The 25,785-nt window shown below is 46.2% G+C and overlaps 1 protein-coding gene and 1 long non-coding RNA gene across 4 annotated transcripts in view; one reads left to right on the forward strand and one right to left on the reverse strand.

The window, feature by feature from the left end:
- The window catches only part of PINX1 (PIN2 (TERF1) interacting telomerase inhibitor 1), a 75,339-nt gene extending 59,795 nt beyond the window's left edge, over positions 1-15,544 (forward strand). For 2 of the 3 annotated variants that reach the window (XM_025395001.1, XM_025395000.1), the window contains exon 7: positions 14,586-15,544. In XM_025395001.1, the coding sequence (XP_025250786.1) occupies positions 14,586-15,110 (525 nt within the window). In that variant the 3' untranslated portion in view covers positions 15,111-15,544. The remainder of the gene's footprint in view (positions 1-14,585) is intronic. The other variant, XM_025395002.1, reaches the window with a different exon arrangement.
- The window catches only part of LOC112630588, a 41,488-nt gene continuing 23,289 nt past the window's right edge, over positions 7,587-25,785 (reverse strand). Inside the window, exons 2-3 of the long non-coding RNA XR_003120896.1 lie at positions 11,999-12,059; positions 7,587-9,962 (exon numbers count right to left, since the gene is read on the reverse strand). This is a non-coding gene — a long non-coding RNA (uncharacterized LOC112630588). The remainder of the gene's footprint in view (positions 9,963-11,998; positions 12,060-25,785) is intronic.

Consider the following 25,785-nt stretch of genomic DNA (forward strand, 5'->3'; position numbering starts at 1 on the left):
AGTCAGTGTAACGCATCATATTAACAGATGGAAAGACAAAACCACGTGATCATCTCAGTCAACACAGAAAAAGCACTCGGCATCCTTTATTGGTAAAAACTCTCAACAGTTTAGGTAGAGAAAGAAAATTTCTCAACAAAATAAAGGCCATTTATGAAAAACCCATAGCTAGTGTCATAACTGATGGGGGGCAAAGGTGAAAGCTTTCCCTCTAAGATCTGGTACAAGACAGGTATGTCCATTCTTGCCATTTCTGTTCAACATAGTACTAGAAGTACTATCAAGAGCAGTCAGGTAAGAAAAAGAAATAAAAGGTCTCTAAATTGGAAAGGAAAAATTAAAATTATCTCTTGTTTGCAGATGACCTGATCCTATATGTAGAAAACCCCAAAGACTACCAGAAAACTGTTAGAACTAAATGAATGCAGTAAAGTTGCAGGATACACGATCAACATACAAAAATCTGTGGTATTTCTATACACAGACAATGACCTGAGTACTGTTGACATGACCCTAAGTGGTATTTGATAGCTTCCTTCCAATCTAGTATAAGAGTTTCCAGGCCCACTGTGTACATTTGCTGCCCCACACTTGGAGTCATCCCTTTCTCCGTGATTCCTTTTTTTGTGGTAAATGATATTTAGTGACACAATCTAGGCTTGGGGGTTGCTCATTTATTCCTAGATTGGTCTTCATTTGAGGCCTTGTTACATGTATATAACTATAATTTCTTTATAATAAAATATATCCTGAGTTTATAGTCATACTGCTAGTTTAGATTCAGGACCACAAGGACTTAACCCTGCTCATCTTTTATCTTTACTTACCCACAGTAAGATTCTGGAATCAACAGGTTCCAGAAATAAAAGCATTAAAATATCACAGTACTCATTTGCTTATTTCCCATTATACACACAGTAGTCACAGAATAAGGCCAGTAACTTGGTCATTTTAGAAAAGAGAGAGAGAGATTCAGAGGGTTTGTTTTGGGTGTGCGGCAGTTCTTTTTGTGTTTATGTATTTCCTATTCAGTCTATACAGTTACATTATTATGTTTCAAGTCATTTGGAATTTCTTTTTGTGTGGCTCTTCACCAGCTAGTTGGAGAATCAAGTTTGTTTCATTTCACTTTTAGAAATTGCTCTTTTGAATTTGATTTTGTTATGTGTCCGTTGACTTCTATGTTCCATATGCTATTCACTTGATTATTTTATACATTTATTCTTGGTTCTGTGGTTTGAACTTTGCACAGACTTTAAGTGGAACCTGATGCCCAAGATCTTTCTTCTTCACAGTGGTCATCTCACTGTCAGACTCTGCAGGGCTTGCTGCTTACTGCATAATCCTTTAAAAAATACGGCTAGATTGTAGGCAGTCTTAAAAGTAAACAAAGAAAATATATCCATACTCGGCATCATTTAGGATATGTTATTTCTCCACTACCCTCCATTCCAAAATGGAAGCATAAATTTTCTAAACCTAGGAACAGACATTCCCATTTCAATCACGTGATAACTACAAAAGAGCTAACCTCTCCTCCCGGAGGCACTCTGCAAGCTAGTGTCCATAGTGGGATGCTCACCAGGCCCTCTTTTCACTTCCCTGCTATGCTTTTGTCATTTTTGCAAAAACGTACATTGGTAAAAGCCCACCCTCTTGGACAGTCTGGGACAAAACAAAGATTTAACTATAAGATTTAACAAGAGAACTACTCATTTCATCCAGATAATGGAACTATCTGTTTGAATAGCCCTTTCAAAGTCAGTTCGGCAGAGCACTGATTTCATGGGATGCCGGTGGGTGTTTACCAAAAATGTTCCAGGATCAAATAAATGTGGGCCACTCTGAAGTTGAACAGCCACCACGTGTCTCAGATGGTGATGTGCGTTATGAATCAAAGGGAGGAATAGCACAGACTTGTTTCCCAAACTTCCTTAGACCATGAATCCAGCCAGTTTTTCATAAAACAACATGCTGGCGTTGGAAAAGTGCTCCGTTGGGAAGTAAGCCTGCCTCTGACTCGAACCGAACAGGAGATACGTGAGACAGAGAAATGTGTTAACCTATACCACAGGGATACATTCAGCAAAAATCCGATTATGAGAGAACTTTACAGGACACGTGGTTTGGTTTCATCAACAACAAATTGCAAAAACAAGAGAGGGATGTTCAACCTGGAATATCAATTTAGTATATTTATATTGCTATTCCAGGTTGAATATCCCTAAATCAAAAATCTGAAACTCTTCTGAACCCAAGCATTTCAAATAAGGGATACTCTACCTGAACTTTCATGAGTTCATTATCAATAACTGAGTCCATAACCAAATTAAAATTTTCCTGCTTAGTCTAGATTTTTTTTCCAAGAGTTTTATTCCTAACCCAACCCCAAAAGACCAGGGTTTCTAAAGAGTATAATCCTTGGATTCACAGATGTTATTTGTTGCAGAACAAAGCAGCTCATCGATGCCATTCGTCCGTATTTGAAGGAGTGTCCGGTAGCCTCCCTTGTTCCTTTGCACTGTGAGGCAGATTGTCCCATGTGAGCAAGTGTGTCCTGGCCCCAGGAGATCACTGGGTGTGCAGATAGAGGCTCGCGTGCCTGTGGAAGGCACTCGCTCTGCAGCCTGGGCCCCACAGGCATTCCATGGAGCATCTGATAGCAGATCCGTCCTGTGCTACGTGCCCAGGACCCAGTCGCACAAGGCAGTGAGGGGCAGGGCGCGAAGCAATGAAAGTGGTGGTTCATTCTAACAAGAACGGAAGTCCTTATAAAAACATCTATCTTGGTTGTTGCAGTTTCAACAGAGATGCAAAATCCATGTGTTTAAAAAAAAAAAAAAGCAATTTTGGGGGGACCAAACCATTTTAAGATACATGAAGAACCTCTTCTCTTTCCTTTTCTCATTCTACACCCTGCCTACCTCACTCCCTACAGTCCCCAAGCCATTCACACACCCATCCCCCTTCAGCTAGCTTCGTTCATTGCCAGCCATGGTGCTGTCTGCTCTGGAAAGTGGCAGGAAAAGCTGATAAGGTGCTGAGGACAGAATCTCTGGTCTTATCTCACCCTAGCACATGGTGCCGAGAGTGCATCCTTTTCCTGTCCTAGGACAAGAGACATAAACTGGCCATCTCCCGGCAGCAAGGACTTCAAACGGGGCTTGGGCCTGCCTCTACTTTCTAGAGGAGCCAGAAAGGAGAAAGTGGGTCATGACTTTTTTGAAAGTTGTTTTAGTACCAGTAAAAATTTATGTCGTCTTGTAGATCAGCAACATAACTTCATAATAAGATACTCGTAAAGAAGAAATGAGAAAGCAGTGGGGGTGAGGGCAGGGCCTGCCAACACACCCAAGGGTTGGAAGTCGCTGGGCTGTTTTGTTTGGTTAGAGCTTCACCAGGACATAGGTTTGGCCTGAAAGGATTAGATTTGGCTTTTCATGTGTTGACAGATGAAGCAAGTGGTTTTAAGAGCTTTTGTGATAGTAAGAAATTGACATACACATGGTCTACTGCAGGAGAAGAGGAGGGAAACACCGGCTCATTTTTCCTTCTGTACTTCTCTCTTGCCAGGAAAGCAGAAATAACATTCCTCCCCAGATTTTCCTTCTGTGACGTCATGAAAACAGGAAGAAGGGGGACCTTTCTTTGGGTTGCAATGTGGGGGAAGGGTTGGCGGAGAAGGCAAAGCTCTGCGTCTCCAGCCGTAGTCTGAAGGGAGCAGGGTGGCAACTGTGGTGACAGGTCTGGGCAGCACCATCCCGTCCCTTGCTTCCCTTTCCTTGTGGTCCCTTCCTGACCTCACGAGGCAGAGCCGGAAGAGTGGGCAGCCTGAGGTCATTGTCAGCCGTTGTGAGCCTCAGGAGGACCCACTTTGCAACTTGAGACTTTACAATATTGGGGAGTTCAGTCTTGATTCTTTGTTACCATTTTTGGAAGAAATTGGTTGACTGTACAGTTCTGCCTGCCAGTTGTTGACATTCCAAAGGTTAATGACAGTGTTAAGAATTATGTATATTACATAATGTTAAAGACCAATTTATTTTATTTTTATTTATTTATTTTTTGAGACCAGTCTCACTCTGTTACCCAGGCTGGAGTGCAGTGGCGCGACCTCTGCTCACTGCAACCTCCGCTTCTCAGGTTCAAGAGATTCTCCTGTCTCAGCCTCTCGAGTAGCTGGGATTACAGGCCGCACCACCATGCCTGGTTAATTTTTGTATTTTTAGTAGATGTGGGGTTTCGCCATGGTGGCTATGCTGCACTCGAACTCCTGACCTTAGATAATCCACCCGCCTTGGCCTCCCAAAGTGCTGGGATTATAGGCGTGAGCCAGCGCGCCCAGCCCAAGACCAATTTTATTCTCAAAAGCTTTCGCCTTCTCCTTTTGCTGAGTGCTATGGACTTATCTAGGCTATCATGAATGCTAGAATTGTAATGGACCTTAAAAATATAGCTGTCGATTTTCAAACTGGATTCCATAGAGTTCTAGGGTCCCCAAGGGCCTTTACAAGGGGATTGGAGGGGAGAGTTGGGACAAGAGCTTTGGGTTGCCTCCGCCCCGCTGCAGCCAAAGCTCCCCGAGATGTACACATTGGTCTTCTGTTTAAGATTGTGTTTGAAGAAAGGCATGTGAAGAAACTATGTTGAAAAAAGTTACTGAGGAGCCCTATTTCTGTCTTGCAAATGATTGCATTTGAGGGCTGGAAAGCCCCGGGACTTGTCCTCGATCACACGTTCTGTCCGTTGTGCGTCCGATCTTCTGACAGCCAGTTCAGTGCCACTTCTACTGTCTTCAATTGAGCACCTGTTTTCTGTCCTTTGCTAGCTGATGTTTGATAGCAGTGCCACTCAAAGTATGGTCCATAGACAAGATAAAGACAGAAATTAAGAGTAAGCATTTAGAAGCTTTTCTAGAAATTTGACAATAATTTAGGACTTGGGTTTTAGATATCTTTTTAAAACTTCATTTTTCTGGTAACTTTTTTAACTGTATAAAAATCTTGCCCTGTAATCCCGTAATGGATTGGAAATTTTTAAAGGCAAAAAGAAACAAAAAAAACCAAACACAAAACAGACAGAACTAATCCTTTACCGCTGATAGTTTGAGAAGCAGATACTGGAGGGCACTGAATTTCTGGTGGTTGGGTGGGTTCAGGACTGCGAGCAATGCTTTGTTGCAAGTGAGGCAGGTCTTGCTGCAAGAACCTTTTTGGATTCTGAGCATGCAGGGAGACAGTGTTTCTTGTACTTTTTCACTTAAGCTTTCAGTATATTTCGTGTTTATAAAATAAAAAATTATAGCTTCTGTAAACCTAAGAGAAGAGGTTATTATAGGATTATATATTTAATAGCAGTAACAATTTTTATTTTTTATCAGCTCCTTGGAATTACCGTCTCAGTGTAACTGGTTAGGGTTTTTCTTGAGTAGAATTGGTTTTGTGGTTGGTTTGTTGTTGTTTAGTTTTTGTCTATGCTAAAAATAAGTTGTGCCGGTATATTGTCTTTTTTTATTGTGATAAGAACACTATCTGGTGTATTATTTTATATCATTTACTTTTTTAACATGACTAAGTTCAGAATTTTATTTATTCTTACTAATTTCGATACCTTTTAAACATAGAATGACTTTGCTTTGCCAAATTTACTCCTGAAAATATTTCTTAAATATTTTTATTTGCTACATTGATTTTGGTGAAAGAAAGAGTATGTGAAAAATTAGCCTTATGTAGTTTACAAAAATTGAAAGAGGAAACTTTTTGTATTAGTCAACTATATTCACCTAATTTACCTTTCTTTTGTAAACAATCATGACTACTTAATTATTCCATATAACTATGCATACCCTATTCCTAGTTTCAAAATAAAGATTTTATTCTCTAAAAAAGACCTTATTCGACTGGGCGCTGTGGCTCACCCCTGTAATCCCAGCACTTTCGGTGACTGAGGCGGGCGGATCACCTGAGGTTGGGAGTTCGAGACCGCCTGACCAACATGGAGAAACCCTGTCTCTACTAAAAATTCAAAATTAGCCGGGCATGGTGGCACATGTCTGTAATCCCAGCTACTTGGGAGGCTGAGGCAGGAGAATCACTTGAACCCAGGAGGCGGAGGTTGCGGTGAGCCGAGATTGTACCATTGCACTCCAGCCTGGGCAACAAGAGTGAAACTTCGTCTAAAAAAAACAAAGACCTTATTCTTTTTAGAAATTAGAAGACTTTAGATTTTCTAGAATCTTCAAGAACTGCTGTGCTTTGCTTTCTATAGTAAGGAGCCTGCATTCGAGTTGTCATGGTTCTTTAGCTATTTTCACCTCTTCATGTGGGATAAAGATGGAAGAGACAGAACCCTCTGGAAGCTTCTGCTCTGTTCTGTGAGAGGCCAGTGCTGGGTCTCAGCTGTTTATCAAAGCTGTTTGTCCTGCCTCTGGAGAGCAGGGGAGAGAACCAGTTGACCTGGAATTTTAAAATGCAGTCAATTTGGATTATTTTTAGACATCATTCACAGAAGTTGGGGCCTGTGTCACATTGATCATCTCCAGCTCTGGAGGAGCCTCGTTTATCTTCATGGCCAGTGTGTTGGGAATGGTTGTCACTGCAACTTTCCGAGCCTGAGGACCTTTCAGGGAGGCAGGAAGCCTGTTCCTGTTTCTTTCCCTCTTTTTCCACAGAAGCTGGATGACTCTTGTCAGTGATCCTGATGTTGGTTACTTGAGAAGCTGTTGCCATAGAGAACCATCCTTTTCAAACATGTTTGTGTCGGCTTTTCCTAATAAGTGGCAATCGGAATAGCTCTTTAGGCATATGGGAAAAGAGAAAAAGAAAAAGACGTAAAATTAACAGCTCTGTTAGCATTGGCCTTCATATGAGGAATTTGGCATTCTGTGTATTTCTCTACTAAAGTCCAGGGAAGACTTTAGAAGAAGACTAAAGAAGACTTTCTGTCCCTTCTAGTTCGTATTATCTTCTCCGATGTCCGGTGTGTCTGAGTTTGTAAATTCCAAGCAGAGTTCTGATGCCTGATTATTAGAAAGGTATCTCTGCATACTTACTGGGTTGCTGAGAGTTCTCTTTGACGTCAGATCACTTTTTAAACAAATTTTTTCTTTGTCTGCTGTCTTTTGCTACTCAAAAGCAGGCAGCAGTTAGCAGCCTCTCTGCTGCTTGCTGACACAGTTCAGAAAGGTAGGCATTCTGTCACTGGCAGGAGACAGAGCTTGAGGACTTTGTCAAAGCCCAGTGTCCTCCAGTTCCATGCGTGTGTATAGGTACATGCGTGTATATAAAGGTATATTGTGTGTGTGCACTTGAAAAGCACCTGCCACTTCCAAAAGTCAGCAGTACTATATTCACAATCTCAGAGCCGATTTTATAATACATTTATTCAGTAAATATTTACTTAGCACCTACTGCATATACTTGTATAATGAGAAAGAAAACAAATTTTCACAAGATTTTTACTGAGGAAATTCAAAACTTTAAGGACACTGGTATTTGAAATTCATGTAATTTTTACATGTCATAAGTTTTTTGTTTCCTCCTAACCATTTAGAAATGGTTTTTAAAAAAATCATTAAAAACTAGGCCCACGGCCATAGTTCACCAGTCTCTGTCTAGAGAGAACCCTCTGGAACCCCTGCATAGTGGGCTTCTAATACATGCCACAGGTTCTTACACCTGTTTCACGTGTGCACACACACACAATTTCTGTGTTTTCCAATTGAGTTGCTCCATAATTCTCATTCTGTTATTTTATCTTTGCTTTTTAACACCACTTCAAATCACAGCTCCAGTCAATGGAGTTTTATATTTGTTTTTGACTCTTGTGATACTTGCTAATGCTAAAACTGATTGCATCTCCCAGGCAAATTCCCTGAGGCTGCTCATTGCCGAGACTGTGTGTGTTTAGCCTAATTCCAGATGTGAGCAATGAGTGTCTTGAAAAATGTACGAGATTTCACACTTGAAAAGCTTTTTGTGAGTGTAAAAATAGCTGTTCGTCAGTAAAACACTGGATGTTTTCAGTTATGTTGAAACCACAAAGGAAAAGCATGAAACCACAGAGGTTTCATAGAGAGAAGAGCAGGGCCGCCCGCCATGGTGGTTCAGGGCAGGCTTTCCGACAAATGGCTGTGAATCACTGCCTAGCTCAGCCTTCAGTGGCAAACCCATTTCAATGATTCCCTAGAATCAGCTTGCCCAGGTTGTGTTTTCAGCTAAGATATAATGTAGGCTGTGCCTTCACAGCTTGCTACCAGAGGCTGCTGGTGGAACTTCCATCCCACTGCTATTCTCCAAATGAGCTGCTTACCTTTGTATCTAATATGCCTGAGAACTCTCTTCTCTTTACCAAGAACCGTTGTCTTCTTTAGCAAGAACAGTTCAGTCCCTACTGGCATTGCTTGTGTTCAACTAATCCCACAGAAAAAACGTGGCAGTTCCCGTACCACACAGTACTTTGCTTTTTTCCAATGGACTTATCCCCTCCAAGGCAACTATGGTAACATGTGGAATGATGGAGCAGGAGAAATGGATGGATCACTGGACTGAGTTTCTGTTTATTGCTAAGGGCCAGGAAGGAACTGGCTGACAGCAGAGGACACTCAGATATACCTTGCAGTAGTTAGAGAAGCAGTTTGCATCCTGAGGCAAGGGAAGGTGCTCTCTGATGAGAAGGGGGTGGTTTCATGTGGATGGGAAGAATCTGCACTCAAAATGCTGATTCTCTTCTTACCTTCCTGTGCGCCTTCTGTACATTAGACCTGCCTGATATGCAGACAAGTTCGTGCTGACAAACACAAAACATTTGGGGCCAGTGGGTGGTGGTGGGAGCTCTTCACAGCCTTGGTCCAGCTGGGTTTGGTGTCTTTGTGCCTTTGTTGAGCACTTACTGTACCTTGTTCCTCATTAGGGAGGTTGTGGATTGTATGAATACAAATGAAATAGAAATGACCCCTGTCCTCAAGAAACTTGTTTCCTTGGGAAGATGCTTGCAAAGCAAATTAAACAAATACAGAAAATAGAAGCAACAAATTGCTATTATGGGCAATAAACAAGAAAGGATGTTCACATGGGATCAGACTTGTGGAAGGAAGCAGTTTTACACTTGATCTTCAAGAAAGTGATGCATGGGACTGTGTACAGGGGATGTGGAAGAACATTGTAGGCCAGCATAGGGAGTGACTGGGTCAGTTCATCCTGCCCCTTCTGTTGGAGGAGTTTAAAGGACACACACAGCTGACAGGGGGTCTCCACAATCCCTTTGTCTTGAGGAGTCACACAGAGTCACTTCATATCTGAAGGGATACATAATTTGTGTTTGTCAGAACTGCCCTACTGAAAACTTTGGAAAAGATACAGAATGTTCTGTCAAACCACTCACTTGCCAAGCTTTCTTAACTTTTCACAGACTAACCCAGCACAGGCTGATGACAGACAGGCTGTGGTGGCAGTGAGCGTTTGTTCATCACAGGCAATAGCCATCAGGACTCACAACCCCAGTTGCTAAATCCATTACCCTTGAGCTCGGGGTGTCTACTTTGTTAACAAAGTTCATTGAAGAGTTACTGTTGCAGCATGACCTCCATGTCTTAACATGGAAATCAGAAAGCTTCCATCATCCTCTCAGTTAAGATCAGTGGTGATGTGTGAGCAAGGCTGGCAAGCTGAAAGACTTGCCTTTGAAGTCCATTACCTGGACTGGCGTGTTGATCATAAGTAGGGGGATTCTATAGTAAGGTGCATCTGCTCTAGACACTTCACTAAGGCCTCTGTGCAGACTGCTTCATTTCCTTGCCCCAAAAGATTCTTTTGAGAATAATGGAGAATCCTCTCTATTTGGGCATTTTATTAATAATCCACCTCAGGTATACAGTTTGAATGACACAAGAGCAAAGTCCTCCGTGAGCCCAGAGGAGCTTGTGCAGATACTCATGGAGCTGCACAGTCTCCAGATAGAGGATCCTAAAAGAAGCAGACAGACTCTAATTCTGCAGACCTCTGAGAAGAGTTGATATGTGTAGCTTCAGGCATCTTTCAGGGACCAGAGAGGACTGCGGTGTATTGTAATTGATACCTGCAGGGACTCTCTGCAGGGTCAGCCTGCCTTTGTACCCACTCTTTATTTTTTCCTCAGTGGTAATTTGGACTTGCCAGAGATGGTGTTAAGATTCTCCAGCTCTAATCATGACACACGGTGTATGCCCATGAACCACCTGAATCGACCTGTTGCTGATGAGAAAACTGAGTCAGAGAACCAGAGCAGCCACCTTTCCATATTGGCAGTGTCCAGGTGGAAGCTGTCCAGCATCTGCTCGAGAGGGCTTCTTGCCTGGGTGGAGGTTTGGACTTGGTTGTTACTCTCTGCTTTGAAACAGTCACCCTTTTTCAAGTAACTGTACATGCTAGTTTGATAAATTATAAAACCCTTAAGCCTGGCTTCAGGCTGTTTTTTATTTATATGAATTGCAAACTAAGATGATGTAGTTTTTCTTCTCTTTTGAAAGTACTATTTCTGTGGATATTTTTTCTGCATCCGTCAACTTAGGTGAGTGTGGACCTCAGTCTCTGGATTATGTGGTCACTTGATACATACTTTAGTTTTGGTGGTGGCTTCTGAAGAGAAAGGAAGGGTGACAAGGCAGTCCATGAGATGGGAGCTAGGAGTCAGGGTCCTGTGATAGAGGGAGCAAGTGCTTTGCTTCCGGCAGCCTTAGGGCTGTTTCTCTCCTGCCGTGTTCCAGCTGTGAGACCTTCTGCGGATTAAGTGCTAGGAGTCTCACTCTGCCTGTGTCATGAGAGGGCGCCTCTCCTCAGGTTGCTGCAAGAGTCGGCTGAGATGCCACTTGATGTCAAGTGCCTGGCACAGTGGTGATAGCTGCCTTCCTCAGGACCCCCGGGCCTGATCACTTTGGGTGAAGCTTCCTCATGTGAGTGTGCAGGGTGCTCCCATGGGCCTGGCTTTCAACTCTCAGGGCTCTGTGAACTGGGGAGCAGGTGCTCCGGAGTCATCTCAGTTCAAACCCACAAGTGCTTATTGATTGGGTAGAAATTAAGGCCCACTTACCATTGGGAAAGTCACAAATGTTTTTGACACATGCGATGCACTCATTAGCGCTGAAGGAAGGGAGAGGACCGTGAGGCTTGCTGTGAACGGACAAGGCTAGTCCTGCTTGTTTTATTAGGTTGGTGCAAAAGTACTCACGGTTTTTGCCATTAGTGACAAAAAACTCCTTTAGTTGAACAGCAGGCATTGGAATTCAAAAAAGAGAGAGAGACGTTTCCTGAATCCCTGAGCTTAAACCACATTTGGCAAGATGATTAACCATATTTCTTGGTAGTATTTTATACAGAACCAGAAGTTTTCAAGTTACTCTTAAATTTGTTTCATTAGTTTTTGGAACACAGTTAGCAAACAGACATTCTCAACGTTTATGAAGCGGTGAACGTCACATTTAAATATTACAGGTTTTATTTTTTGAGGTTGTATTGTGTGTTTAATGGAAATGTGGGAAAATGCAAGTTATTGTCACTTCAAAATACTTTAAAGTAACTTGTTTTTCTCAATACTTGTTTACTTTGATAGAGACCAGATACAAAAGCATTAGTTTTCTTGAAAATATGTATATATTTTTATGTGATGCCATGGTCAAGAATGCAGAAGCAGGATTAGAATCTCTGCAGTGAAACTGAGTTTCTGACTTTGGTGTATAAAAAGATGAGTCCTGGCCATTGCTCCTGCAGGAGTCAGATTTTCAGTGTATTTTTCCTTTGAGTCCATGGTGTTATACAATAGGCACATTTCTGTGGTGTGGGAGGGTGGCTACCTCCGCATTAAGCAGCTCTCTCTAGCCAGTCATTATGTGGCCAGCACTTTGCTGGGAAGAAGTAGGACTCGGGTGCTGGCCCCTCTCTAGCCTGTCTCCATGCCCTGCCAAGCCTGTGCAGTGGCCCGTGCCTATTAAACTTACATCCCAGGAATTGATTATGAGCCTACTTACTTTCTGGGATTAGGAAGACCCACTGAATTCAACAAGTGACTCAAAAATGGTCTTGTATTTCCTGATAATAAAAAATGTGATTAATACCAGCATTTAGCTCCTGTGGTTAAAATCAGGAATTCACAAGGTAATAAATAGATAAGCAAGGTAAGGAGTCATAGGATTCGACTCAGATGTGAGTTCCAACCTCACAAATACATTCCAAAAGAGGGCCTGCAGACTGCAGGCGCCTGTAGTGCTGCAAAACTGTCAGTGAGATTTCTGTTGCATAAACGAGCCCGCCGTCGTCACCGAGCCTGTCCCCATGTGACTCTGAGGGTGGCTGGTCACCGAGCCTGTCCCCGTGTGGCTCTGAGGGTGCCTGGTCACCGAGCCTGTCCCCGTGTGGCTGTGAGGGTGGCTGGTCACCGAGCCTGTCCCCGTGTGGCTCTGAGGGTGCCTGGTCACCGAGCCTGTCCCCGTGTGGCTGTGAGGGTGGCTGGTCACCAACCCTGTCCCCATGTGGCTGTGAGGGTGGCTGGTCACCAAACCTGTCCCTATGTGGCTGTGAGGGTGTCTGATCACCGAGCCTGTCCCCGTGTGGCTGTGAGGGTGGCTGGTCACCAAGCCTGTCCCTGTGTGGCTCTGAGGGTGGCTGGTCACCGAGCCTGTCCCCGTGTGGCTCTGAAGGTGGCTGGTCACCGAGCCTGTCTCTGTCTCCATGTGGCTGTGAAGTGCCCATCTGTGGGTGGCAGGATCTCTCTCATTCATGAGCCTGGGATTGGCTCGTGCCAGGAGAGCCTTGAGAAGATCCTTCATTCGGCTGTGCAGCATTTCAGCTCTTTTTCAACATTTGAAGAACGAAAAGACAAATCTCCTGGGGGCAGATATTTTTTATTTTCTCAAAATCACCCCATGGAGTTCCAGCACAAATTGAATAGTAATGGATAAAATTAAAACTTCTTCCTAAAACTCAGTTGATTTATTCCTCATGTTCTGCCTGTTTTGAAATTCCAAAATTGACCACATGATTTTTTTATGTACCCTTTTGTGAAAGCTCTCTGAGGCAGTTGCCACTCAAGCCCTAGTTGTCCGTTGATATATAATAATATCGATTCTGCTGGAACTGCAAATGGGACATTATCTTGGATTCCACCGAGCTGGTTTTTGAGGACCACTCTGCCAAGACAATACAGGGTCTATTTATAGGTGGTTTGTAATTCAGTTACCTGCACAAGCAGAACCTTGCCAGCCGAGTTTAGGATCATAGTAGAATCCTGATTTGGAGACTGCTTTATTCAGGAGCCCTTTCCCACCCTCCCACCATGAAAGCATGGAATACCCAGCCTCTTCCTGTGAGATAAATGAGTATGAAGGAAGAAGCCAGGCGACTATGAAAACCTAAGTTTAACATGATAGCTTAATGACTTATTTCCAGAGTCTCTGTGGGCAGAGTTGCTGCAGACATTGATTTGACTCCGAGCATATTCCTTGTAGTCCAACCCGAAGGCACTTCCTGCCTCACAGGCACGCCTCCTCACCTTACTGCCAGCCTCAACCCAAATGGCGATTCCAGCATTTCATTCTTTATCCCAGCCTCTCCCCTTAGGAATTTTCTCCCGCTTCTCAAGCTTTACAGCAAAATGTACTTTTAGATACATACTTTTTTCACATTTTTTCTCATAGCGGATATTATCTGACAATGCAATGTACTCATTTAAAATTAAAATCCTCATCTCAGCTGTTATGTGTAACTCCTCAAATGTAAGAACAGCCCGAACACAGCCCTGAGTTGAGTATCTAGTGTTTGTTAGGGAAGAAGGGGGCATTTCCCTCCTCCGCACCCCCAGCTGAGGGAAAGAAGCCGCCAGGCTGGCCCGCTGTTTCGGGGAGGAGGCTGAGATGCGCGGAGTCTCCACTCTGCACTCCACTCAGGAGCAGCTGCCAGAGCGGCCACACTCCGCCTTTGGGTGAGAAAGGGTGCCCCCGGCAAGCCAGGGTCCAGGGTGGAGTACGGCTCCTGTCCTCATGGAAGGTTAACCTATCTAGGTGGTGTCTTAAGTTTCTAGATCAACACAGAGGCCGGTGTAATTCATAATGAAGGTGAAATCGTTGTCTAACAAAATCACGAAGCTCTGGAACGCCAGTGTCCCTGTTTCTGATGGGAGATTCTGGGAGCTTAGTCACCACAACACTTGTTTCTAGGGAGATGTTTACTCAGAATTCCATCGAGGCGGCTTGCCAACTCCCTTCTGACATTAACTTCTGCCTGTCATCTACCACCCCACCTAGTACTCAGCCAGAGTGTGTGGCCGCCTTGCTCCAGGCCTGCAGTTCAGGCCGACCAGAAGGGAGAGAGGCCGAAAGAAGCCTGGCACTCAGCCTTGTCTCCTAAGTGCCAGGTGTGAGTGCCAGGTGTGGGTGCCAGGTGTGGGTGCCAGGTGTGGGTGCCGGCTGTGGGTGCCGGGTGTGGGTGCCAGGTGTGGGTGCCGGGTGTGAGTGCCGGGTGTGAGTGCCGGGTGTGAGTACCGGGTGTGAGTGCCTCCTGGGTGCAGTGAGGGATGAAAGTTGATGCTTACCTGCCTTTTAACTCTTCTGCGCACCATAGGGCGATGCCAGTCCCTCCACTCCAGATGAGAACGAAACCACGACAACCAGTGCCTTCACCATCCAGGAGTACTTTGCCAAGCGGATGGCAGCACTGAAGAACAAGCCCCAGGTCCCTGTTCCAGGGTCTGACACTTCCAAGACGCAGGTGGAACACAAAAGGGGGAAGAAAAGAAACAAAGAGGCCACAGGTGAAGATGTGGAGAGCTACCCCCAGCCTAAAGCCAAGAGGCACATGGAGGGAAAGCCCGAGAGGGCCAAGGCCCAGGAGCGAGTGGCCAAGAAGAGCGGGCCAGCGGAAGAGCAGCTCAGAGGCCCCTGCTGGGACCAGAGTTCTGAGGCCTCTGCTCCGGATGCAGGGGACCATGTGCAGCCATCTGAAGGGGGGGACTTCACCCTGAAGCCCAAAAAGAGGAGAGGAAAGAAAAAGCCGCAAAAGCCAGTAGAGATAGCAGAGGACGCTACGCCAGAAGAAACGCCGGTGAAAAAGAAGAAGAAGAAGAAGAAGAAGAAAGATTCCAAATGAATCCTCCCCAGCCGGAGCCCTCCGACCACTCAGCTGTTAGGGCACTGCTGGGGCAGACACCTCTGGCCTGAAGTCAGAGCAGAGTTCACCCCAGAGCGTCTGGGCGCATCTTGTGACGTGCCTGTGGGCTGCTGGGTCCCGCCCTCTCACCACATCTCCCCCAAGTTACGTTCCCAGGAGGGCCTTTTTGACGTTCTAAATAGTGGCTCTCAGACACAAATAAATTTTCTTGTAAACTTTGAGCCCTTCAGCAAGAGTGTTTAATTATAATCATTACAAATACATGCATTCATGTAAGTGTGCACACGTGTGTGCATGCGCGTGTCTCTGTGTGTGTGTGTGTCACTATCTCTGTTTGCTCTTGGTTCCCTTCAGTAACAATGAATGGTGCTTTCTTCTGAAAGACTCGGCCTAATTAAAGGATTAAGAGGCAATAGCTTGGATTCAGATTGTTCTTTTTGTTCTATAGCCAACCAACATTTTTGCCAACTGGAAATTATATGATTACATTCCCAAATCAGAGAGGTTTTTTATTGTGTTTTGGTTTGATGGGGAAACGTTTTACCGCCCTCCCCTCCACTAAGCAGTGGCAGCCGACTGCTCTGAGGTCCTCCCCCACGTCTCTGCCAAGCTTCAGCAGTGGACAGACTCAGGGCCAGTGTCCTCTCTCAGCTCTCACAGGAGGACTCTTGCTGTTCCTGTGCCAAGTGTGGGTACTCTGATGTATTTCCCTTTGGGGGTCCTTCAGGACAAATCACCTATACTGATTTATCTGTCTCATGGCTGTAAATAGTGACTTATTTGTCATGATCAGGAGGCCCTCAGAAGGCTTAAGAAACTGAGAGGCTAAGGCCGTGAAACTAAGGTCGGTCTTTGGATTGGGACTGCCTTATGAAAGTCCTTAGAGCAAAAGACGCCTTTCAACCCTGCTCTCAGCAGTGGTGTCGCAGCACCATGCTTGTGCTGCCCTTGCCTGCCGCGCCCTGGCCCATCTCCCTGTGTGCCAGCCGAACTCTCCCTGTGGGTTCACTTGGACGCCTGCAGACACTTCACACCATCCCTGGGACACAGGAGGAGAAAACGCTCAGCTGAGTTCTGGAGTGCAGCCCTGCCACCTTCCCGGCCCCGTGTCCACCATTCTGCCCTCTGCACTGCCTTCATCTCCTCCTGCTTTTCCTCTTCATCCGCATATGCGTTTATTCCCTTTCTCACACTCCCCCACCAGTTCCCAGTTTCCCTGCACCCCCTTTTTCCACGTCCCCATATCCCCAGCCTGCCATGGAGGCCTTGAGGCTGCCTGGCCCTGCTTCAGGCAAACCTGGCCAGGGCCCAGGCAGTGTGTTGTCCTCCATTTGATCTAGAGATTGTGACTGGTGATGGGAACTCAAACTTGCCCCCAATTCTGTGACCTTTTCCCCTTGATTTTTAACTCTCAAGGTCACACATTAGATAAGAAGCATGGTCCTGAGATTCTTGAAATGTAGAGAAAATACGTGAAGGACATTTGGCTGTAGTTTCTAAGGATACTGCGCAGTGCTATTTGTTTGAAAAGATACACACACACACACACACACACACACAGAGAGAGAGAGAGAGAGAGAGAGAGGAAAAAAAAGACTCTTATGAAGATAGAGCCTGATGACTCGTCTCTGAGTTTTTCATGTCCCCCCGAGTTTAGAATCTCAGGCTAATAAAGCCTCAGAGGTTTCTGAAGTCACTTTCTCCACAGAGGGCACATGCCCAAGTTCTGTCTGCCTGTCCCATCTTGCCTGTGAAACCAGAGATCCAGAAATAAGTGGAATGCCTGGAACCTAAGGGGAGCTAACTTTCAAAAATAAGTAGATGCTGATTGGGGTTTTTTTTTTTGTTTTTTTGGTTTTTGCCTTTTGTTTTAACTTCCTTTACCAGTAAAAATTAGAGCCGGGAGAATATACCAAATTGTGTGCAGGCGTATTTAGGAGGCAGGTGGAATGCATTTAGGTCAGGCGTGGGTGAAGGGGCTGGATGGGAAGACCAGAGGAGGGAGGTACAGAAGGGAGCTGGTAGTTCCTGGAGTTAGGAATTCCAAGGCAGCCCGACTGTAAGTTTGTTCACGTGCAACTGTTGGGTTTTTTTCCCCCCTAGAGACAGGATCTCTTTCTGTCACCCAGGCTGGAGTGCAGAGGCCTGATCAAAGCTCACTGCAGCTTCGAACTCCTGGGCTCAAGCAGTCCTCCTGCCTCAGCCTCCCCGGTAGCTGGGACTGCAGGCATATGCCACCACACCTGGATAATGATTTTATTTTTTCTAGAGATACAGTCTTGCTATGTTGCCCAGGCTGGTCTTGAACTCCTGGCCTCAAGTGATCCTCCCGCCTTGGCTTCCTAAAGTGCTGGGATTACAGGTGTGAGCCACTACACCTGGCCCACATGCAACTTTTACTGAGAGGATGTAGAATGTGGTGATGATTGTTTTCATAGACTGGAGAAAAGCCTCCTGAATATTTTTTTTTTTTTTTTGAGATGGAGTCTCGCTCTGTCGCCCAGGCTGGAGTGCAGTGGCCGGATCTCAGGTCACTGCAAGCTCCGCCTCCCGGGTTTACACCATTCTCCTGCCTCAGCCTCCCGAGTAGCTGGGACTACAGGCGCCCGCCACCTAGCCCGGCTATTTTTTTGTATTTTTTAGTAGAGACGGGGTTTCGCCGTGTTAGCCAGGATGGTCTCGATCTCCTGACCTTGTGATCCGCCCGTCTCGGCCTCCCAAAGTGCTGGGATTACAGGCTTGAGCCACCGTGCCCGGCCATTTTTTTTTTTTTTTTTACGGGGAGTCTCGTTCTGTCACCCAGGAGGGACTACAGTGGTGCAATCTCAGCTCACTGCAACCTCCGCCTCCCGGATTCAAGTGATTCTCCTGCCTCAGCCTCCTGAGTAGCTGGGATTACAGGCACTGGCCACCACGCCCTGCTAATTTTTGTATTCTTAGTAGAGATGGGGTTTTGCCATGTTGCCCAGGCTGGTCTCAAACTTCTGAGCTCAAAGTGATCCGCCCACCTTGAGCTCCCAAAGTGCTGGGATTACAGGTGTGAGCCACTGCTTCTGACCCCTCCTGAATTATTTTAATAACTGAGTGGGCAGCCTGAGAATGAGTCACATACTCGGCAAAGAGCAGATTTGTTCCAAAGGAGGTGGAGACTCTCTTTTCTCTAGATACCCTCAGCTTTCATTTTTCTGTATCTGTTTTTCAGTTCACTTGGTTTTCTGGATCTAAGTGGAAATTAGAACAACAAAACAAATACTCTGAATTGCATTTTATGCTTGATACTTTAAAAATGGATAGCATATTAACCCTGTTTTTGCCTTGAATTATTTTGCCAGGTAAAAATACATTAATTTTAGTCTTCAGTGCTTTCCTTGGTTCTTTCAGTTTAAAGAGGAAAAGCGACTCCCAAGGAAATATTTGTCGACTGAAGAGGCTCTTCTGTGTTGTCCTGCAGTAACCTTCTCTCCTTTTCTGTTAATTTTAATGGATTATTATTATTATTATTATTATTATTATTATTGTATGAGGTCTTGGATGCCTGGCCTTATTCCAAACACTTCAAATAAGTCAACTCATGTAGTCCTCAAACAACCCAGGAGGTAACCATTATCATCATCCCCTTTTACAGAAGGGCCTCTCAGCCTTTTATTTTATTTATTTATTTATTTATTTATTTAAGATGGAGTCTCGCCCTGTCACCCAGGTTGGAGTGAAGTGGTATGATCTTGGCTCACTGCAGCCTCCACCTCCCAGGTTCAAGTGATTCTCCTGCCTCAGCCTCCCAAGTATCTGGGACTACAGGTGTGCACCATCACGCCCAGCTAATTTTTGTATTTTTAATAGGGTTTCGCCATGTTGGCTAAGCTGGTCTCAAACTCCTGACCTCAGATGACCTGCCCGCCTCGGCCTCCCAAAGTGCTGGGATTACAGGGGTGAGCCACTGCTCCTGGCTCCCAGCCTTTTTATAACTAGACTGATGCTGTTCCCAGAGGCCCCGCAATGCCCCAGCCCACTATCTATCGTGGTCACAAACCCGCGCCCCTTTTCCTCTATCCTTGCTACAGCCAGTTCCACCTGCGAGGCTCCCTATTGCAGATGCTCTTCACGTGTCATTGTTACTTCTCACTGGGAATGGATTTGAAAGCAGCAGGCAAACGGCAAAGAGTTTCACAATTGATTTGAGTTAGTATGATTCGGATGAGCTATAGAAAATACTTTGAGATATGCTGCACGTGAGACATTCTCAGTGGATTTTCTTTTCCAACTTGGTCGAGGAGGGTGGGAAATTGGGTGAGTCGGCTTCTTAAACCCTGTTTGCAATTCTGAAAAAGAGTATTTTCAATTTGTAGAAAATATTGATGCTTCTGAGAGTTGAAATCCCAGTGAGCATCTCTTTCCTAGCAGAGGCCATCCCTCTGCCTCCCTCCTCCTCCACCTGTTCACTGACTGGCAGGCACATGCCGAGACCTGTTTATTGAGAAGAAACAGCATCAGAGAAGGCTTTCGGCACAGTCTGTCCGAGTGATCTCAGCCCTGGGATCAGCAGGCAGCGGCTGTACTTAGATTGGAGTAAGAACCTCCTTGTCACCGCCCTGTTTATCTCGCTGGTTCTGCAGCCACTGCATTTCGGAGCCTGTTGTGCCGGCAGGCAGGGGAGGAGGTCAGGTCGGGTGCTCGGTGTGTGATTTTATAGTGCTTGATTATTAATGAGCAAATTAGTACTGTGTCCTAGTAAAGTCGATGACTAAACTCCTTGCATAAAAGTGTCCGATCTATTTAGGAAATACTGAAAATACTGCAGTGGCATACACAAAGCCTTCATGGAACCAGTAAGAGGCAGGAATAAGCCAGAGAAAGATGGCAGGTAAAGAAGGGTGGGTGGGGCCGGGCCTCGCCTCCTAAGGACGGGTGGGTAGGGGGCTGGTGCAGGCTGTGCGAGTCCTCCCACCTCAGCTGACCTGTTGCGCAGGCATTAGCAGTGAACTTTTAAGGAAAGCAGCAGTGAAGTCTTTAGCTGGGGGGGAGAATTTTGTAATCAGTTATAGCTGAAATTTTCTGTTTGTATATTCTATGTTGAGTTTCCTTAGTAAAAGGTGCGTGGGTGCTGAAAGCAGTTATTTGTTCTGAAAACATTTATTGAACACCGACTCCTGGCTCCAGGCCAATTGACAACAGAGTGACTGACTCATTACAGAGCCTACCCACATTCAAGTTCTATGAATGTGTGTCATTGAGAAAGGACTGCCGTGTCCTGGATTAATCTCAACACATTGATGCCCAGGACGCAGCCTCCTCCACCATGGCTAGCGAATGTCCTCTCCCCTTTGGCATTCATGCATGAGCTGTGAGAAGCTCTTTGCCAGCTCATTTTACTTGAACCTGAGGAGGAACCGTCTACATTTAACAACATTTCTAACTCTGAGATAAATTCACAAAATTATATTATGTGCCTTCTGCACATAGAATGCATTAGAAATGTGTTTCACTTACGTGGGATGGCTCTTAACAGGTCAGTCTGAAGATAAAGCCCAACTTCCTCCTGCCCCTCCTGTCTCCAGAGGATCTACTGAGTGTGCAGATGGGGTGCACAGGGATGGGAGAGGAGAGGTGGCCTCCAAGTAGCCTCCCTCCACCCACTAACTGGGAATGCCCCTCGAACCTGGATGGGACAAAGACAGGTATCAACACACATTTGTTACATGGAAAACTGCTGAAGGCAAACTCCGACTCCGGTCTTCAAACCTTAGAGAATCAAGGTCTTGAGCAATCCAGAGTGACCCCAGCACCTTGACGGAAGGAAGCACCCTCATCTTCACCTTTGTGAGGTATGTGGCTGCCCCGGTGAGTAACTGCATCTCAGACCATTTAGTCTCCTTCTCCAACTATCTCGACTCCATGCAACTCTTAAGTCTCCGCCTTTTCTGAATACTCTTTGGCTCTTCCTCCTCCTGTGGTCAGCTAAGTGTGGGAAGATGGGACGCCCTTGAGTGGTTCTGAGCTGTGGGTTCTGTCCTCTGACTATCCATTTTCTATGTACATCTGCATGGCTGGGGTTTCTGCTGCTTTCTGTGTGATTCCCAGGTCAGCATTTCTGTCCCCACTAGTCTCAAGCTTTCATCCTGCATCTCCAACCGACCGTCCAGAGGGCCTGTCAGATGCAGTGGGTCTTAAGAGGAACTCATCCTCTCCAGGCTGCCTTCTGTCCGCCCCCCCACCATTATTATTTCAGGCACCCCATGCTGTCATTCAGTCTCACCCCAACATCAAGAGGCGTTATCAGCAGTCCAACCTAATCAAGTGTCTGCCACCACTGTACACTAGGTAGGTCCTCGCCCTCAGGGAGCTCCCAGCTCGACACCCCTCTGTCTGACCCCTGCCAGGACAGTGCTGCCCTGTGCCTCCCATCATTCCCTCCGTAATGCCACTCCCCCGGACCTGCACCTCCGGCTCTGCCTCCTGCCCACAGTCCCTCCCCTGGTGCATATCTGTGGCTCTGACCAGGCTTCCCTTCTCCACCCACTGGCTTCAAGGCCTGCCACAGGTGCCATCCACTTCTCCAGCCGGTCCTGATCTGGTCCCCAGAAGCAGTCTCCATTTTCTGAATGTTCATAGTGCTCTCTGCGCTCATCAAAGTCTACTTGTGTTTTGGGGTATGTCACTTTCCCCATTCAACCCTAGGACCTCTGAAGGCAACCTTCATCTTTGCATTCCTGTAGCACCAGGATGGTGCCAGGCACAAGGAAGGTATAGCTCGCTCGCTCTTATCTCTCTCCCTCTATCCCCCTCTTTCTCTCTTTCCTGTTTTTAAAGTAAAGACAGGGTCTTGCTCTGTCACCCAGGATGGAGTACAGTGACATAATGAAAGCTCACTGCAGCCTTGACCTCTAGGGCTGAAGTGATCCTCTTGCCTCAGATGCCTGAGTAACTGGGACTCCAGGCCCACATAACCATGCTCAGCTAACAGGATTCTTAAATGAATACAAATGAACAGACCATACCCAGGCAAGAACCCATGTTCTGGAGGCCTCAGGTATATCCCAGGATGAAGGTGTCTGACCAGGGATGCTCTCCTGTGGCTACACCCTGGCCCCCGCACTTGAGGTTCCCTTGACTCCCAGAACTGCATTCAGTAGATGAGACCTCTTCACTCACCTTGCTTGAAAGCTTGATTCTGAATTCGTCTGCACGTCTCCCTAGGTCTTCCTTGTAACTGTCCCCTGGCCACTGGGATCTCAGTGAACTCATTCCCAGGGCCTTGTTTTCAAGTCTTCCTTGCTCAAAGGGTGGCTGTAGGATTAAATGAAATGCGGCTCAGCACAATACCTGACAGCAGGCGTGCCATGCATTTTTCTTCTCTCCCTCCACACATACAAGAGTAGAAAATGAAAAGGAAGTGCTGTGGAGGATTTTTAGGGCAAGGAAATTATGATCCTAGAATGCTGGACACCTGTCGTCGTATATCCGTCCAAACCCATAGAATGTGCATGTGAACCCTAACATAACTGTGGCTGTGGGGGATGATAATGTGGCAAGGTAGCTTGATCCATGGTTGCCAATGTACCACTCTGGTGGGGGGTGTTGATAGTGGAGCAGGCTGTGCCTGGGTGTAGGAGAGGTGCTATATGGGAATTCTCTGTACCTTTTAATTTTGCTGTGAACCTAAAATGGCTCTAAGAAAATAAAGTCAATGCTGGACACATTGGCTCAGAGTTGTAATCCCAGCTGTATTCATTTTCATGCTGCTGATAAAGACATATCCGAGACTGGGAAATTTACAAGAGAAATTTAATTGGACTTACAGTTCCACGTGGTTGGGGAAGCCTCACAATCATGGTGGAAGGCAAGGAGGAGTAAGTCCTGTCTTACATGGATGGCAGCAGGCAAAAAGAGAGCTTGTGCAGGGGAACTCCCCTCTTTAAAACCATCAGATCTTGTGAGACCCATTCACCATCACAAGAACAGCACGGGAAAGCCCCGCCCCCATGAGTCAGTCACCTCCCACCGGGCCCCTCCCACAACAGGCGGGAATTGTGAGAATTACAAGATGAGATTTGGGTGGGGACACAGAACCAAACCATATCACCAGCACTTTGGGAGACCAAGGCAGGATGATAGCTTGAGGCCAGGAGTTCAAGAGTGGCCTGGGCAATAAAGTTTGACCTCCAACCTGGGCAACGTGGTGAGACCCCCATCTCTTACAAAAAATAAAAATTAGCTGGGCGTGGTGGCACGTGTCTGTGGTCTCAGCTCCTTGGGAGGCTGAGGTGGGAGGATCACTTGAGCCTGGGAGGTCAAGACTGCAGTGAGCTATGTTTGCACCATTGCACTCCAGCCTGGGTGACAGAGCAAGATCCTGCCTCAGAAAAAAGAAAGTCTTTCTCAAAAATGCCAAGTGTTCCTCACATGATACTAGGGAGCCTAGTCCTGGTCAGGAGGGCAACTGCCATCCTCTCTCCGATGAGGGACTGGCACCAGCAGGCCCTGTCCTCTGCAGAGCCATCCCTAAGGCTCCTGAGCCACTTTACCTGCTCCTGTGACTGTTATCCAGGACCAACAAGCTCCAGGATGTGCCACAGGAAGGTGTGTCCAGGTCATCCTGGAGACAGCAGAGTCCCAGGGAGGTTCAGGGCTTGCCACTGGAGGTGGTAACCTGTGCAGGCCCTGGGGCAGGACTGAGGCGTGGGCACAGTGACTCAGACTCGCTCAGGTGACAGGCTTCAGGTCCTGCCCTTGCCCGGGACTCCTAGGCAGCCCCAATAGAGCAAGTTATTGCAATTTAGCCTGGAGGGATTACAAAATCCTGCTGTGATGGGCAAGGCCCTTGCAATCTGCAATGAACAACTGATGTTAACTGAGCTGGAATAGGGACAATCAGAGTGTTTTCAGGACACATGAGCCAGTAGGTCTTCCAAATCAGGGGACCATTCCCAACATTCATCCCTGAAACAAGCAGTCCTGCTCACCACAGCCCCGTAAGAGCTGCATTCTTATGCTCCTCATTTTGTAGGTAGAGAAACAGACTCAGAGTTGATAAGCACCTTGGCCAGGCTCGCCAGTTCATAAAGGGTGGCAGAAGGGTGTGACGTCCATCACCCCGGGCTCTCTCCCCCAGGACTAACCCCTTTTTCATCTTAAAGATGTGATGGGGACTATGTTTGATTTTTGTTTTTAATAATTGAATTTCTTCTGCGTGTGATTTAGTCCATTTTGGCACATAGTGTACCTTTGTGCCAACATGAGTTAGAGGAGAGATGTAGAAAATGCTGCGGGAAAGCACCATCAGATGTGTTCATTCAGTCATTTGTTCCACAAGCTTCAGTGGTGAAGACTCTGTGCTGGAGGCTGGGAATACAGGTGTGAAAAGACATGGTCCCAGCTCTCAAGAGCTCGCCATTTAGCTAACTGTGTCACTAAAGTTGGAAAAACAAAGCCATGTGCCTCCTTTGGATATTAACAATTTTATGTATGCAAATTCAAAAGGAGGCTGTCAGCCTTAAGAGAGTTTTCAAGCCAAGGAATGTTCATTTGGTGTCTAAGGGCAGCGAAACAGCTGTGCGTGGATGCACGGGCATGAAAGCTCAGAGTTAGAAGGAGCTTGTGCCTGAGTACATTTTTCTTTTCACAGTGAAGTTCGGGAATGATGACTTTGAATCCCCTTTGCTGGGGTTTGACTTTTGTGTTTTGAGTTTTGCTTCATGGACCTTGGATTTTAGAACTGGAAGGAAGCTTAGACATTTCGCCAGAGAGGTGCAAAACAAGGCAATGATTTGGTGCAGAACAACCTTAGACAGAAGAAAAGGGGTGGGTGGCATCTCGTGGCCTCTCCCTGGGCTGTGGTCTTCTTCTGGCTGGTTCCTGATGGGTACCGGCAGCAAAGACTGCTTGGCTGCAACTCTACTGACTGTGACACTATGTGAGTCTTGAGTTTCAGGAACCCCAAATCCTGCATTTTTCATTCCTAGTGTTTGACCAGGATGGTGGGAAGAGGTTATGGTGACCAAAGAGGCTACCTGATATGTATGTCTCGTTATCATGACTAATCCTTCATTGAGCTAGATGTTTTAGAAGTATTTTCTAGGCTGGGTGTGGTGGCTCACGCCTGTAATTCCAGCACTTTGGGAGGCCGAGGTGGGCGGATCACGAGGTCAAGAGATCAAGACCATCCTGGCCAACGTGGTGAAACTCCATCTCTGCTAAAAACACAAAAAGTAGCTGGGCATGGTGGTGCATGCCTGTAATCCAAGCTACTCGGGAGGCTGAGGCAGGAGAATGGTGTGAACCCAGGAGGCGGAGGTTGCAGTGAGCCAAGACTGCGCCACTGCACTCCAGCCTGGTGACAGAGCAACACTCCATCTCAAAAAAAAGAGAAATATTTTCTAATTTATTTTCAGAGCAATGTATAGATAATTATGATTGCTCTGACTCTGGGTGTGAAAAAAATGGGACTCTGGTTGATTGACATTTTCTCAAGGTTCCACAGCTGGCAAACAGCCAGGTCAGGACTGGAGCCCACACCTGCGTGACTCTGAAGTGTCCACTCTTTCTTCTGTGCTACAAGAGCCTCCCAGCTATTCCCTAGGATCATTATGTGAACATGTTGAGGGGAAAAGCACAACATATTCATCATTTAGGACTTAGTTCAGCAGCCACCCGCTGC

This window comes from Theropithecus gelada, chromosome 8, assembly GCF_003255815.1.
Source record: "Theropithecus gelada isolate Dixy chromosome 8, Tgel_1.0, whole genome shotgun sequence".
Taxonomy (NCBI): Eukaryota; Metazoa; Chordata; class Mammalia; order Primates; family Cercopithecidae; genus Theropithecus; species Theropithecus gelada.